Raw genomic sequence first — 16,973 nt, forward strand, 5'->3', positions numbered from 1 at the left:
AAGTTCTGATGCATATTTATCCTATATTTTTCGACCATTATTGTCAACAACCCCTTACGCAAAAGAAGAGGAGTTGCTTGTGATGGATATCTGACGGAGATGTTTTCAGTTGTACAAAAGTCCCAAAGAATACAAGGCCGAAGTTGCCTACTTCAAATGTATAAATGTAATAGAGAGTTAGCTTGATGCTAATGTTTACATGCAAACAGAAACAATAGGCCAACAAAACAAAAGAGTCTCAAGGTATCAAGATTCAATTTTATGACTTGGAAGTATGTCCCAATACTTGTGCATAGTCTGACTACTTACAAAGAAAAGACCTTCCCATGACAAATTGAGAATGTTGCTATTTTAAAGTCCATATCAGGCAAGTCGGTTCACTTGACGGTCATTTTTGCTTTTTTGCCTTTTATAAGCAACAGGCAGTACAGCTCCTATCTACAATGCAAAATCATATTCTTTTTTTTAGTATTCTCTTAGCTTATTATTTAGTCTTATTTTAAGGATGTTTAGGTATTTTTATTTGAAAAAAAAAAAGAAGAATCACTGAGTAATAAAGATTTAAAAGAATGTTCTGGATTCAATACATGTTAAGATCAACTGACAGCATTTGTGGCTTAAGGTAGATTACCACAAAATAATAATAATAATAATTTTGAATTGTCTCTTGTTTATATATATATATATAAGCAAAAATCATGGTTATCGGAAGGCACTTACAATGGAAGTGAATGGGGCCAACTCTATAAACATTAAAATGCACACGGTTTAAAAAGTATAGCCACAACACGTAAACATTATGGACTATATTAACACAAATCTTTATTTCTCTTCAATGGGTAATGTACTGTTGTTCAAAGAGTTCAACAACAGGGAGCTAATTGAGACAAATCCTACATGTATCCCTCACAGCTTCGCTGTCATTCACGTCAAAAATCAAATGTGGCGCTACTCTGTATACGGTCTATACATGTTAACAGCACTGTTTCTAGGCACAAGTGAACCTGATGGTCACCTAGGGCGCCACCAGCTGGGGTGGGAGGCAAGGAGGAAAGACGCCGCCCAACACCATCATTGATTAGGTCGCTCCACCAGACGGGGACGCCAATGAGGAGGTTGCCACTCTAGCTTGCAACAAACACCCCCTGGGCGACAATAACGAAATCGTCTAGTGTGGCAAAATGGTCAGAAATGGCCCTGCGTGTTAACATCATTTTAGTGTGAAAACATCAAGGATTTACCATGCACATTCTACAGTAAAATAACAGGTGGCGCCTCTGTCAAAAAGTCAGCTAGCCCTTTTAACTGGAAAGCAAAACTTCCATTATTTTTCCTGTCCTTTACTGTCTCTGCATTAGGTGCATAGTTTAAGTATGTCAATTGGGACACAGCTGTAATTTTTCTGTGCGAACTCCAACATTTTAAAGCATCAGCTACCTATACAGTCTCTTTGGGATCATTTATCATTCCAACACTCATTATCTAAACAAATACGTAAGCATCTTTCTCTGTCACACTAATTCATCGTGCCTCATTCAGTCTCACAACAAACGCATGCTGCCTTGGAACCATGCTCTTGTCTTCCTCTCTCTCTCACTCTTGTATTCTCTCACCCCTCCCTTCCTCATCTTACTCACTGACGATTAATCATCCACCAGACTCCACATTTTGAGAACGAAAGAACTACTCCCTTTCTCTGTTCTCTTGGACCGCGCAGCTGCACTAATTCATTCCTTGGCTTCTTTGGTCTTGTATTGCCTCCATCTATCCGGTTTCTTTCAGAGGGATAATGCGTCACAAGTGGCCAGATGAGAGAGTCATGTGCTGATGTGAAATATAAGCACCACAGAGAATGTAGAAGCACATGGTATACAAGCACTGTGCTGGCAGGAACAGAGAAGACCATTTGACAGGTGCTATAGAGTGCATTTGACACAATTGTACAATATGTTTTCTTATTCACACATGGCTGAATGCAAACTGCCTTAATTAATGTCAAGAATATTGTCAAATGCGTTATGACTAGGCAGCGCAATGTTAGTAAAACACTGTACAGGGAACAATATATCTTCAGGAAACCGCAACTTGCATATACACTCTTAAAGGAATATTCTGGGATCAATACAACTTAAGCATTTGTGGCATAATTTTGGTTAACATGATTTTAGTGTGATGAAAATGCTAACTAACCTTTTTTGTGTAAAGTTATGTCCAATTTTACAACTTTTTTCCATAACGCCATTAAACCTCTATTCCCAGTAAAACACGGATTGTGTGCTTTTTTAAAATTATAAGCTCCATATTTCTGCCTTTAACCCTTCCAAAAATTGGCCTCATTCACTTCTATTGTGCAGTGTGCATAAGTGCCTCACTTTAACCTTGATGTATACTTTTTTCAAAGAAAAGAAGGAACGAGTCGAAATTCTTTTTGTGGCAATCATCAACATTAAGCCACAAATGCTGATGAGAGAATTTTCATCGTTGGATGAACTATCACTTTAACTGGTATTGAACCTGGAATATTCCTTTACGAATAATGATCTTCAGTGGTTCTTAGCTACACCTTAGGCTCATCTAAATAATATTCATTTAATAATTATTTTTACTGCATTGGGTTTAAAATCTTTAAAGGAATAATTAACCCAAGAATGAAAATTCCACTATCCGTAACAAACCCGTATGGCGTTTTTGTCTTATGCTGAATACAAATAGAAATTTTGAAAAGAATACCCCAGGCCATTTATTCAATACAATGGTAGTTAATAGAGACTCACTTTAAAGCTTACAAAAAAACTCTGGTGTAATATGCCAAGTCTTCAGAAGGGATAAAATAGGTTTTGTTGAGAACCTAAAATGTAAGTGTGACAGGGAGGAGGGCGGTCCCTAATCAGGCTAATCAAGCCCTCAAGAGGGATAAAGGTGACCGGAGGAGGCAGTTCAGAGATAGAGAGTTACGGGCAGCTGCCTGGCATGTGTTTGTCTTTTTAAGTTAATCATAAAATGAGTATTTATGTTGTTAAGCCGGTTCTCGCCTCCTCCTTTCCCTTTTATCTTGTTACAGTAAGTTATTGAGACTCGAGAACTTTTTAGTGCTGCATGACGCAAGTTCTCACGTAAACACGAGAGCCTCTGTGAATGAGCTATACATTTTTGATTATACTGTAGGTTCTTAAGATTAGCATATTAGAATTTTTTTCTAAGAATATTTATTGCTATTTTTGTGTTGCAACTGAGATTTAAAATTTTTTTACTTATCCTTTATGGTTCTCCTACAACATCAGGCAATTTGATTATAATTGGTACCTTTATGTTTAAATAATATTATGTAATTGCATCTGAACTGTTAAGTTTACACAAAAATTTTAATTCTCTTATCATTTACTCACCCTCATTCCATCACAGATGTGTATGACTTTCTGTCTTATGCTTAACGCAAACAAAGATTTTTAGAAGAATATCTTAGCTCTGTAGGTCCTCACAATGCAATTGAATGGGTAACAACATTTTGAAGTTCCAAAATTACGTTCACATTCTTGTTTTTGCCGATTCCCTTTCCTCATGCATATCGCCACTTACTGGGCAGGGAGGAGAATTTATAGCAAAAAAAAGAAAAAAGACTTAAATATTGATCTGTTTCTCACCAACACCTATCTTATTGCTTTTGTACACATGGATTTAACTTTTGGAGTCGTATGGATTACTTTCATGCTTCCTTAATGTGCTTTTTGGAGCGTCAAAATTCTGGTACCCATTCAATTTCATTGTGTGGACCTGCAGAGCAGAATGAAATTCATACACATCTGGGTTGGCATGAGGATAAGTAAATGTTTGAATTTTAATTTTTGGGTTAACTATCCCTTTAAGACTGCAAGACAGACATCTTGAGCATTTGAGCTCACTGTCGAGAATATTAGGCTATATACGGTATACAGTAAATGCAGCTCCAATATTTCTAAACTTGCACCTTTTAAACTGGAAAACAAATGATGATAGACTACTGACTCACTCGCAGTCCTTTAAAGACACTTGTAAGCCATTTACCCCATACATTACCTTGTCACTCTCAGAGTAAGGGTTGTTAAGCACCGTAGGCATGTTATCCTTTCTCCAGAGGTCATCAAACACTCTGTCGTTACCCAACGCCAGCTGGTCGTTCTGTCCATTTCCCACACCAAGGTCTCTGAAAATCACAAACAGTTCAGCACAGTTCAGAATACAAGCTTTCAGGTACAGTAAAGACACCCACTCAAAAAACGTTCCTTCTAAAAGTTAACCTTTTAATGCATTTGTTTCCTCTTGTACATTAAAGAACAATTCCATTCAAGAAAGGAAGACTTAAACTCTATCAACAGCACGTGTTTATTACTCCAGAAAGTAAATTCACCTTTGCCCTCAGTTTGTAACAACAACAAAAACTATGTGTTTATATTAATGTATTTACAATGAAAGTCTTTGGGGCCAGACCAGACCAGAGAAATGTGATGCTCATATTTTAATTGAAACACTTTCATGAAGTATTCTGTAAAGTTTAGAATTTTATCAGTAAAGTTGTCTAAATCACCCTTTAAATTTGGGACATTGCACAGCAGATTAACTTTATCTTGTTCACTCAGGTACTTTACCTCCATAGACTTCCATTTTTGACACTTTTTTAACTTTGATTTTACAAACTGAGCGACGACTCGAAAATATTTTCAGTGGTAATCAACATCATGCCACAGATGCCATCAATGGAGCTTAAATTGTATTTAACCCTGAATTTATTCTAAAGGTTCGTGTGTCAAGGATACCAATGTGTAATGACATTTTTATCAAAGCATTAAAGAATCACCACCAAACCTAAAACACAAAATCAAATAAAATTATAAATAGCTTCAATCCCCGTTTAAAACACACACAAACATCAAGGAGAAAAAATATAGTAATCTACTGCACTGTAACTCATTTATCCAATGCACATATACTGAATGCATTGAAAATATAAATCAATCTATCAGATGTATAATGAACATTAAAATGTCCACAAACACTTTCAGAACATGACACTTTTTTCATTTGCAATTGCATGATGAGCATGATAGTAACACTTTTACCACAAATGTGAGAAGAGTGAGAAAAGCATGATTTGTTTTGAATGGTAAACAGCCATCTATGTTTTCTCATATAGAAAAATTGATCTCCGGTCAATGTGCAGAGACAACTATTACAGAGCCTTTTGCGGGGGCCTGGGTAGCTCAGTTGTAAAGATGCTGGCGACCACTACTGGAGTCGCAAGTTCGAATCCAGGGCGTGCTGAGTGAATCCAGCCAGGTCTGCTAAGCAACCAAATTGGCCCGGTTGCTAGGGAGGGTAGAGTCACATGGGGTAACCTCCTCGTAGTCGGTATAATGTGGTTCATTCTTGGTGGGGAGTGTGTTGAGTTGAACATGGATGCTGCGGTGGATGGTGTGAAGCCTCCACATGTGCTATGTCTCCGTGGCAATGCGCTCAACAAGCCACATGATAAGATGTTTGGGTTGATGGTCACAGATGCGGAGGCAGCTGGGATTTGTCCACCGCCACCCAGATCAGGTCACTACACGGCCACGAGGACTTAAAAGCGCATTGGGAATTGGGCATTTCAAATTGGGGTAATTTTAGCCATTATCATTGCATTTAAAAGCCTTTTTTATAGACCTAAACTGCCAAATATTTTACATTTTAAATAAATGTAAATCAAATGAGTGCTGATTGGCAACTGCTTGGAGTCAAGTGCATTAATTCCCATTTTTGAAGCTGAGTACTAATGCAATTCACAAAACTAACTTGTATGACGCTAATGCAATTGGTTTACATTATGAATATGAAATGATGTGTATTTGGGCATTTTGTTGGATGATTTGATGATTTTCAGGTCTGTGTACAATTTCACAACACTCCCCCTCCCCCTCTCTTCTAAAAACACGTAAAGCGTTACTGAACGTATATCATAGGCAGGCTGGTTTAGAATGAAACATGTCAATGATTTTAAAAAGAGAAAAATTACGGTGATCAATCAATTATGAACAATTTACTGCCGTTGCCTAATCAACATGTAATCCATAAAAAGTAACTTTAGTCCAATTACAAGTATTTTAAAATTTATTTTCATCCAATTACAAGTACTTGATATTCATAAAGTAATCCAGATTACATGTAATTTGTTACTACCCTACACTGAATACTGGTTATTATACTGGTTTGTCTGGGACACTATAACATTTATATTAGGATAGAATTAATTAGAGCATGTGAAATCTGTCTGTGGGTGATCACAAAATGACAATGATATTCACGTATATCATTATGCATGTTATCTTCAGTGGTGCTGGAAGCTTCACACTCTCGCACTGCCTGTTAGTTCTTCCCATTCACTAAAGAATGAAATGAGCATTCAATGCAAGAATAATCTCACAGAGAGAATGGAATAAATACACTGTGATATCGACTTGTTATTTGATGACGGCTCACCAAATACACACATAGAAAATCACTCATCAAAAATAATGTGCACTCCGAAAACCGACCATTCTCAGAGCTATTTGTAATTTACTTTTATAAGTAAATTCATAGGTTGTCATTGTGTGTTTAAAATGATGCAATTTTATACAGTTGATTAATTATAAAGTCTGTTGGCCAAAACAATGGCTTGGTATTTTTGCATTTTACCTTGTACATTTTTGCTGTTTCATTAATTGTTCAACACAGTCTCGTGACAACTTGTAATAATTTGTACGAGATGGCAAAAACATGCAAATGCCAGTGTTTTCTTTTTTCTGTGTTACACAAAAATTATTTTCCTTTGATTTAGGTTTAGGGTTTGGATAAGGGTACGATTTTTTGGTTAGGTTAAAGGGATAGTACCCTGTGGAGCGGAGGGGGGAGGGGCCGGGTCGGAATATCGCACGCCCGGTCCCCAATCGGCCTGATGAGGCGGACGGTGACGATGGTTCGAGAGAGAGAGAATTACGGGCATGTCCGTCATGTGTGTTTATGTTTGTGCTTTTGGTTTAAGTTTTCATTAAATATGATTTATGTTGACAAGCCGGTTCTCGCCTCCTCCTTGCCCATCCTTTAACTGTGTTACATTGGTGCCGAAAGCCAGGAAGGAGGAGGGATGCCCGTTGCAGAGTCCTCGACACTGCCGTCCACCCAGGGGAGCGCCGCTGCCTGACCGCCCGGATACGGGGAACGGCCGCCGTCCGCGGGGCAAGTGGGGACTGGATACACCGACCGCCTGGAGCGAGGGAACCGCTGCCGGGGGCGGAGGAGTGCCCTGCCATCCCCAGAGACGCGGAGGGGTCGAGAGAGACCGCCGTCCGCGAGGGGAGGAGGGAAGAAACTCTCCGACCACCCGGAGCGGTAGAGCCGCTGCCAGGGGCGGAGGAGTGTCCCCATTTGCTGCCAGAAAAGCGGAGGGGCGTTCTGCCCGCTGGGGGTCGAAGGTTTGACTCCGGTTCGCACGGGGTTGGAGCGGCTGTCGTCCGCCTGAGTGTGGAGGAGTATTCGAGGACCACGCGACGGTACATCAGAGAACCGGTGAGTGAGCTTTTCTCTCTCTCTCTCTCTCCCTTTCGCACCGTGTTGGCCTTTACCCTCGCCTATTTTGTTGTTGTTTTTTCCCCTCCTGTCTCCTCCCAGGGCGAGGAAGGCGGGGATGACCACGTGGGATGCAAGATACACCCCCCCAGGGATGGGGGGGTGTACATCATGCCGGTGGAATATCGCGTGCCCGGTCCCCAATCGGCCTGATGAGGTGCGCGAGGGATAAAGGTGGCCGGTGACGATGGTTCAAGAGAGAGAGAATTACGGGCATGTCCGTCATGTGTGTTTATGTTTGTGCTTTTGGTTTGAGTTTAATTAAATTATCATTTATTTTGACAAGCCGGTTCTCGCCTCCTCCTTGCCCATCCTTTAACTGTGTTACATACACCAAAAATGAAAATTCTCTCATCATTTTCTCACCCTCATGCCATCCCAGATGTATAATGACTTTCTTTCTTCAGCAGAACACAAACAAAGATTTTTAGAAAAATAGCATGTGAATGGTGATCAGACCTTTTTATCTTTCAAAAAAATCACATAAAGGAAACATAAAAGTAAACCGCATGACTCCAGTCTTTAAATCCATGTCTTCAAAGGTGATATAATAGGTCTGGGTGAGAAACAGGACAATATTTAAGCCCATTTTTTACTCTAAATCTTCACTTTAACTTTCACTTTCAGATGTGATCTGTGCTTCATGGAATCCTAATGTGAAAACAATCTGGACAGCACATTACTTCTGCCGGGCTTTCAGCTGTTCAGAGCGGAGTTGCATCGTGGAGTTATCGGGGAAAATGAGAGGTGGTGGAACATGCTTTTACATCAATGTAAGATGGTATACAGATGTAACAGCATTGAAGAAGATGTGATGCATTAATTTAGAAGTGCTCTTCCTCAACTGTAAGCCTTCACACATTACAGACACGGAGCAACAACACAGAGACTCACTAATTATTATTCTTGGGGATTTTAACAAAGGAAACCTAATACGTGAACTGCCCAAATACAAACAGCACATTACATGCCCAACCAGAGACAGAAATATTCTGGATCACTGATACACAACATTAAAGGATGCATATCGCTCTGTCCCTAGAGCAGCACTGGGACTCTCAGATCACTGTCTGGTTCATCTTCTTCCAACCTACAGGTAGAAACTCAAATCAACAAAACCTGTATTTAAGACTGTAAAGAGATGGACCAGTGAAGCAGAACTGGAACCACAAGCCTGTTTTGACTGCACTGATTGGAGATTTTTTGAAGCTGCAGCCACCGACCTGAACGAGCTCACAGATACTGTGACATCATATATCAGTTTCTGTGAGGGCATTATTTAACATACACCAATGAAAAACCATGGTTTACAGCTAAAATCAGGCATGTATAATCAGGCCAAAAACACACTGACAAAGGAGATTAGAGCAGCTAAAATAAGCTACTCTGAAAAGCTGGAAAACAAGATTTCAGCTAACAACCCTGCATCAGTGTGGAGTGGCCTGAAAGACATTACCATCTACAAGACACCATCCCCCAACACTGTAGGGAATCTACAACTTGCTGACGAACTGAATGTGTTTTACTGTAGATTTGAAAAGCCCAGTCTCACACCCTCACACTCTGACATTAAATTCACACAAACACCAATGCCTCCTGCAACCCCCTTCTTCCCCTCTTGCTACTCAACCTGCACTTAAGATCTGTGAAGAGGATGTGTGCTGGGTATTCCTTAAGCAGAAGACAAGGAAAGCACAGGGCCCAAATGATGTTCCACCCACTTGTCTAAAAGCCTGGGTTGACCAGCTGGCCCCCATCTTCACACAGATCTTCAACACTATATTCAAACACTCCACCATCATCCCTGTCCCAAAGAAACCCAAGACTGCAGGATTAAAGACTACAGATCTGTCGCTCTGACGTCTGCGGACATGAAGTCATTTGAGAGACTGGTGTTGGCCCACCTGAAAGACATCACTGGACCCCTGCAGTTTGCCTACAGGTCGGTGGATTATGCAGTCAATTTGGGACTGCATTACTTACTTCAACATCTAGACAGACCAGGGATTATGCAAGGATCCTATTTGTGGACTTCAGTTTGGCTTTCAACAACATCATCCCTGCTCAAATATGGAATAAATTAACCCAGCTCTCGGTTCCCACCTCTATCTGCCAGTGGATCACCAGCTTTCTGACAGATAGGCCGCAGTTAATTAGACTGGGGAAATTCACTTCCAGCACATGCACAATCAGCACTGGTGCCCCCCCAAGGATGTGTGCGGTCCCCACTTCTCTTCTCCCTGTACACAAACGACTGCACTGCCAAGGACCCCTCGGTCAAGCTCCTGAAGTTTGCAGATGACACTACTGTCATTGGCTTCATCCAAGATGATGACAAGTCAGCTTACAGAAGGGAGGTTAAACAGTTGACTCACTGGTGCAGTCAAAACAACCTGGAGCTGAAAATGCTCAAAACAGTGAAGCTGATAGTGGACTTTAGGAGGAACACCTCAGCATCGACCCCGCTCACCATTCTAAACAACACTGTGGCAGCAGTGGAGTCATTCAGGTTCCTGGGCACTACCATCTCACAGGACCTGAAGTGGGAGACCCACATTGATTGTGAAAAAGGCCCAGCAGAGGTTGTACTTCCTTTGCCACCTGATTAGGTTCAAGCTGGTACCGGTGCTGCTGATCCAGTTCTACTCAGCAGTCATTGAGTCTGTCCTCTGCACTTCTATAACTGTCTGATTTGGTTCAGCTATCAATTCAGAAATCAGAAGATTTCACAGGATAGTCTGGACTGCTGATCGGATTATTGGTTCTCATCTTCCCACCCTCCAAGAATTGTAAACCTCCAAAGTCGATTTGGACTCCATTCACCCAGCACATTACTTTTTTGAACTGTTGCCCTCTGGCCGGCGCTACAGAGCACTAACCACAAGAACCATCAGGCACAAGAACAGTTTCTTCCCTCAGGCCATTCACCTCATGAACTGCCCCCATTACTCTCCATTGTGGCAATACAATCATGTGCACATTCAACTATTCATTCATATTTATATTCAATTTATATTTATTTGACATATCCTACCTCTTCTGCACAATACATTAAATCACATTGCACATAACTGTATATCTGTATATAACATATAATATAACATATTTGGACAATATTATTATTGCCCTACTGTAGTTTCCTCTAAATATTTATCTGTTGTATCTTATTTGTATTCTTATTTCACTGTTTACGTCTATATGTTTATATGTATATTTCAAATGTTTGCTTGTGTATGTCGTATATGTATATTTTTGGTATTCTCTTTGCACTGGAAGCTTCTGTCACCATGACAAATTCCTTGTGTGTGTAAGCATACTTGGCAATACAGCTCATTCTGATTGTCATTCTGAATAACATTGTTGGTTCATTAATTTTTCTCTTTGGGAGTAAAGGTTGTACATTTTTGTGTAGACCATTTCAAGGACTATACATCAGTTTAAGGAAGTGACTTCCCTTGAAAATTTCCGGCTTGTTGTCAAATTCATTCAAAACAACAGCAGGAAGTGCTAATTGATAGTGACTAGTGACAATCAACACAATTGTAATAAAATGGTATTATTAAAATGTGGATCATGTTTTTCGGTGGCTGGATGATGTCTGGATTCCTGGAACTAATGGAAATTAAAGTGTTTAGAACTCAGAAAAAGCAACCACAAATGGACGCATGAAATGCTGCAGTGAAGCGAGACGACTGGATACGTGCAGTACTAACAACTGTAGCACACAAACAAAATGTATGCCAACTATTTGTAAGTTTAAGAGGTAGAGCTCAGATACATTGATTGCTCCAATTAATGAAGCTGCTCTAGTAATTCACTAAATTACATTTAGTCATTTAGCAGATGCTTTTATCCAAAACGACTTACAAATGAGGAACATAACAAACAATTTGTCACACAAGTCAACAATGTCTGGAGTATTAAACTGCTAAGTTCTCAGAGTAGCTGAAGTTCTATAGAATCAAGCGCAGAAGAAAGAGTCAAAAAAACATTTTTATAATTAAAAAAGAAATCCTTCACAGGTCACGCAGACAGCTTTATTGAACGGCTTCACTGATTATATTAGGAGCGATCTAATATTATGATCTTTACGCTAAGGAAATAATTGTTTTGGAATTTGTAATTGTTTTGTGCTTCATAAATGTCATAGTGCTCATGTAATTGGCTGTAGTGTACCTCATTACTCATACTCTACCACTTGGAACTTTTAAACAAGACCTTTCTGGGAATACAGGTACGTGATGTTTCTTGCAGAAGTGCATGTTAGAAAATCAGGTTAGTGGGCTCATCCCTGCTTCTTAAATGTCAGTGCTGAATAATAAAAAAAAAAAAAAGGACAATGCATTCATAACCTATTTGCACACATATCAGAAAGATTGTTTAGCTCTTGAGGTTAGTGGTTTCCTGGAATGTTATGAATCATATCCTGGGGAATTTGATGAGTACAATGTTCAAGTTGATGCTTTCAGGCAAGGGATTATTTTTAGTAAAATACCTGTAGAGCGGAGGAGGGCGGGGCCGGGCCGGGCCGGGCCAATCAGCCTGATGGGGGCGCACGAGGGATAAAGGCGGACGGTGACGACGGTTCCAGAGAGAGAGAGAGAATGACATGCAGCTGCTCTGTGTTTATGTTTGTGTGTTTTTGGTTTATTTCTTCATTAAACTATTATTTATATTGTCAAGTTGGTTCTCACCTCCTCCTTTCCATTGTTCCCTTTACAATACCCAAATCAGATTGCCATCTGCAGATCCTATGATTAGACCCACAACCCATAATTGAACCCACAACAGGTACTAGATAATAAGATCATACAGGAGAAATGACAATCTTGTGGCACTGTTTCTCAAATGCTAGCCTGGTTTATCATGTGTCAGGTGTAGAATGTTAAAGTTTGTTTTCCTAGTAAACTACTGTATTCAGAATATTACTGTGAACTCCAGGCATGAGTATGTCTTGTAGTTGGTGCAAAAGTCACCATGATGATGTTAAAGTTTTTTTAATGGTTGCCAGGGCATTGCTGAATTCTTGTATTCTAGTGAGTGTCTATTGGCACTTTTCCACTGCACGTTACGGTTCGACTCGACTCGGCTCTGCTCGCTTCACTTTTTTGAGCTTGCTTTTCCACTGCAGTTTAATGCAGCCTCAATGTGGGTGGGATTATAGGCTGATCATCATAGCTGCGCCGCCTCTACAGCTTTCGTTGGATCATCTCCTCAGCTACTAATGAGAGGAACGTCTGCACCTCGTTTATTGACCACGCCGTGGTTTTGCGCACAGCCATTTATTTTTTACCATTTGAATGATACTGCTATCGCTGTTGCCAACTATAAAACTAGCGGGGTTTTATTAAAGGAATGGTACAAGTTCAAAAGAAATTGAGTTCAATTGAAAAGCATTAGTGGCATTATGTCTATTTCCACAAAAATAAATTTTAATCGAGGTTACAGTGAGTCACTTACAATGGATGTGAATTGAGGCCATTTTTGAACATTAAAATACACACTTTATCAAAAGTATAGGCATAAATGATATACATTTAAACATAATTTTAGTTTGATAAAATCACTAAAGTTATGTCTAAAGTTATAGCCAATTTTATAACTTTGTTACCATGACAATATAATGTCAACAAACCTTAAAATGACTGTATTATAAATTATAATTAAATGACTAATTATAATTTAGATAACTTTACAGTTCAAATAATTTTTTACGGAACAATTAATGTAGGTGTTTTTATAAAATTATTAGCTTCACATTTCTGTGTTTAAACCCTCCAAAAATTGGCCCCATTCACTTTTATGTAAGTGCCTCACTGTAACCTCGATTTTTGCTTTTTTTAATGAAAAGGAGGAATAAGTCTAAATAAATGTTTGTAGTAATCAATATTATGCCACAAAAACTTGTATTGAACCCGGAACATTCCTTTAATCTGGTTTAACTTAAATCTTGTGTGGCGGCTGTGGCTCAGGTGGTAGAGCGGGTTGTCCACTAATCGCAGGGTTGGTGGTTAGATTTCTGGCCCAAGCGACTCCACATGCTGAAGTGTCCTTGGGAAAAACACTGAACCCCAAGTTGCTCCCAATGGCAGGCTAGCACCTTGCATGGCAGCTCTGCCGTCATTGGTGTGTGAATGTGTGTGTGAATTGGGTGAATGAGACACCCAGAGTGTGTAAAGTGCTTTGAATGCCACTAAGGTTAAAAAGGCACTCTATAAGTGCAGACCATTTACCAGTTTTAATTTATATATAAAAAAGTAAATAAAAAATGTATTTAAAAAAACAGAAAAACCACCACAATTGATCAATGTTAATGCATTTTGGACTCGCATTGATTGTTAGTCAATGCAAGTTCAAAATGCATTAACTAATGTAAACAACTTCTAATTAAAAATGTATTAGTATTAACAAACCAAGCATTAACCAAGATTAATAAGTGCAGTAAAAGTTATGTTTATTGTTTGTTCATGTTAACTAATGTTATCAAATAGCTACAACCTTATTGTAAAGTGTTGGCAGTTCTGTTCTGTGTGAATTGCATTTAATATATTTTTGTCATCGACCCATAAGCTGATATCACTCACCTCTCCACTTGCACCTCTGCATCCTTCCTCTCCACAACTGTCTGCCCTTCTCCATTGATGTCTTTCTTGCTATTCTTGATCAGTTTCAGCACTGGCTCAATCTCTTTCAGCAGGTCGTTGTTCTCCTCCACCCCGTTAAGGAGCGAATGGCCTCCTTCTCGAAGCAGAGACTCCTGGGCGAGCAGAGGAATCAGAGGTTTGTTCTCTCTGGGTTCCTTCCTAGGCGTGGAAGTAGAGGACAGGTTCTCTATAGCCCTGAGATCTTTGGTCATGTTGCTTGACGCTGGGTTGACCGGCCTGGTGATGCGGACCGTTCTGGGTTTGCCATCTCCGCTAAGCGTGGTCTCCAGGTGAGTGGTGAAGCCCTCAGGTCCACGGAGTATGAGGACAGCATAACTTTCAGGCGACAAGTTCTTTAGGGTCTCAAGCGCCCGTTCATAGCTCAGGTCCACCAGCGGTTTGTTGTTCACGGCCAGGACGATGTCGCCAACCTGGACCAACCCGCATTCCTCTGCGGCTCCTCCCCGTATGAGGTCAGATACAATGACGGGTGGTTTGCACACACGTTGCTTGACCAGAAAGCCCAGGCCACCAATTTTTCTTTTTAAGAGCCGTACTGAGATGATGTTTGGCTGTAGCTGAAACACGCTGGGCTCAGAATCCTGCATTGTGACTTACAGTGTCTCACTGCTGATCTGTAATTGAGTTGAACGTGACAAAGAAAAGGTGACATGTCAAAGGCGCTAAGCAAGGCAGGCAAAGACATCTCAAAAGCACAATTGCAAGACAAGTAACCGAAAATCATTTTCGTCATTATAATAATGCCATCCTGTGACATTTAAGGGAAACAGTCAAACTCAATTACTTGCAACTATGTCTGAATGAAATGAGTAACATTTCATAGACAAGAACTGGTTTAGTGTACACTTCTGCTCATAAGTTTTCACACCCCTTGCAGATCTGCCAAATAATTTTTTTTCTAAATGAGAGGGATCATAATTTATTTGTATTAATATTTTATTTATTTATATATTAAACAACAGTTCATTCTAGCCCTCTAATCTGATTGACCAAGCGGCACTACAGATGATCTGATACTGACAAACTTTGCATTTGGCCAACGCGCGGCACTGTTAAATATACTGACGTGCGCTCTTGCGTTATTGTGGTGGTAACACACTTCACTACTCAAGGGGGCGATAGAGTTACTTTCAAAAGTATGTGCCATGAAACTGGATGTGTTGTTATTCAGGGAACTTGCAATAATAATTGATTTTAACTGACTTGCTCAGCACTATTCTTTTCAAAGAGTTGCTTCACCATGAAAGTAGTTGGCTTGAAAGAGAAAACTCAACTTAGAAGTGGATATTCACAATTACGTCCGCAATACCGCCCCTTCTGGCAATAGTAAGAATGCAACGCGTACCTGCGTTGTGTTATAAATTGTGCAACAACGCATTAAATATTGCTTACGATACTAGAAGCATTCAAGTACTTGGGTAGACTATGTTTTGGCTTCAGTCTGAACTATTTCCATAGTTATTCAATAAGTTACTCAATATTAAGCTATCCACTCATCTTATCTCCTCCAGTGGCTCGATGTTAAGATCCAGCTTTACAAATTAGGACAGTTGAGGGTCTCATACACAACTATCCCAAAATGCAGCAAACAGTCACTGATCTTTAGGAAACAAGGGTACATGTAAACTTGAGAACAGGATAAATAGTGTAATTTAAGTTCTTATTTTGTCTTGAATACACTTAAAATATCTCCTATGCACATAGGCGGAAATCGCAGGGGGTCAGCCCCCCCTCTGAGGGTTGTCCCCTCTAAAATATCATTAAAATATGTGTATTGTAAATAATATAATGATATATTCTTAAAATAATTGTTTAAGAAATAAAATAATACAAATGCAAACGGGGCAACAACAAAAAAAAAACTTGGTGTCCCCTTCAAAAATTGCTCTTGAGAATTGTTATGTTTATTGTCCCCCCCAACATTTTTATGACATTTTTGCCCCTGCCTATGCAGCTTCTTCAGGGAAATACCTAAAAAAAATGTATGATGTCTCCTTAATTTAAAAACAAAATTCAAACATCTAACAGACTCTGAAAGAGGTATGCAAACCTATGAGCACAACTCTAAATTCTGAATGCCAGAAATGATATGTAGAGTAGGAAGTCGTTCAGTTCAATATATATTTTGTAATAATTTCAGCGATTGAGTGGTGACTCACATCACTGTACAAGCTGTGGACGTAGACTTCAATTGACTCCATCCTTTCTGCTGACAAACCCAAAGCATTCCAGCATGTGCATCATCTTGCATAGTCTTAACAAAATTATCATCTAAAGAAACACTCTATATTTTAGAGCCCTCCTGCCTCTTGCCTTTCTTGGCAGCACAAAACGCATATGGCCTCATGTGAACAATAATTGTCCAATTCAGTCAAAAAGCGGCATTGCTAATTCAGCTTCAGAATCCTGGAGTGAGACATTACAACTGCAAAGACTGTTATGCAATGATAAATAGGCAAAGGTACTAACTACTTTAAATAGCAAGGCAGCTTAACTGCATGATCTATTAACTTATTGTGTATAAGCGCATGACACATTGGATTTTTAAAGAACTGCATAGAACATTGTTAGCATAACATCTGTAGGTGCATAACAAAATTAATGTATGACAAACTTGCACTGATAAAGTCATTGATTGCAATTTTCTCATTGCGGAAAACATCCACTAAGCATGATACATATCTAAACTCT

General features: G+C 39.6%; 1 protein-coding gene across 1 annotated transcript in view; it reads right to left on the minus strand.

Moving 5' to 3' along the window:
* The window catches only part of LOC127639901 (nitric oxide synthase, brain-like), a 62,950-nt gene extending 48,081 nt beyond the window's left edge, over positions 1-14,869 (minus strand). The window contains exons 1-2 of the mRNA XM_052122232.1: positions 14,202-14,869; positions 4,054-4,180 (exon numbers count right to left, since the gene is read on the minus strand). Coding sequence (XP_051978192.1) covers positions 4,054-4,180; positions 14,202-14,869 — 795 coding nt within the window. The remainder of the gene's footprint in view (positions 1-4,053; positions 4,181-14,201) is intronic.
* Positions 14,870-16,973: the final 2,104 nt, after the last annotated feature.

This window comes from Xyrauchen texanus, chromosome 4 (assembly GCF_025860055.1).
Source record: "Xyrauchen texanus isolate HMW12.3.18 chromosome 4, RBS_HiC_50CHRs, whole genome shotgun sequence".
NCBI classification, from domain to species: domain Eukaryota; kingdom Metazoa; phylum Chordata; class Actinopteri; order Cypriniformes; family Catostomidae; genus Xyrauchen; species Xyrauchen texanus.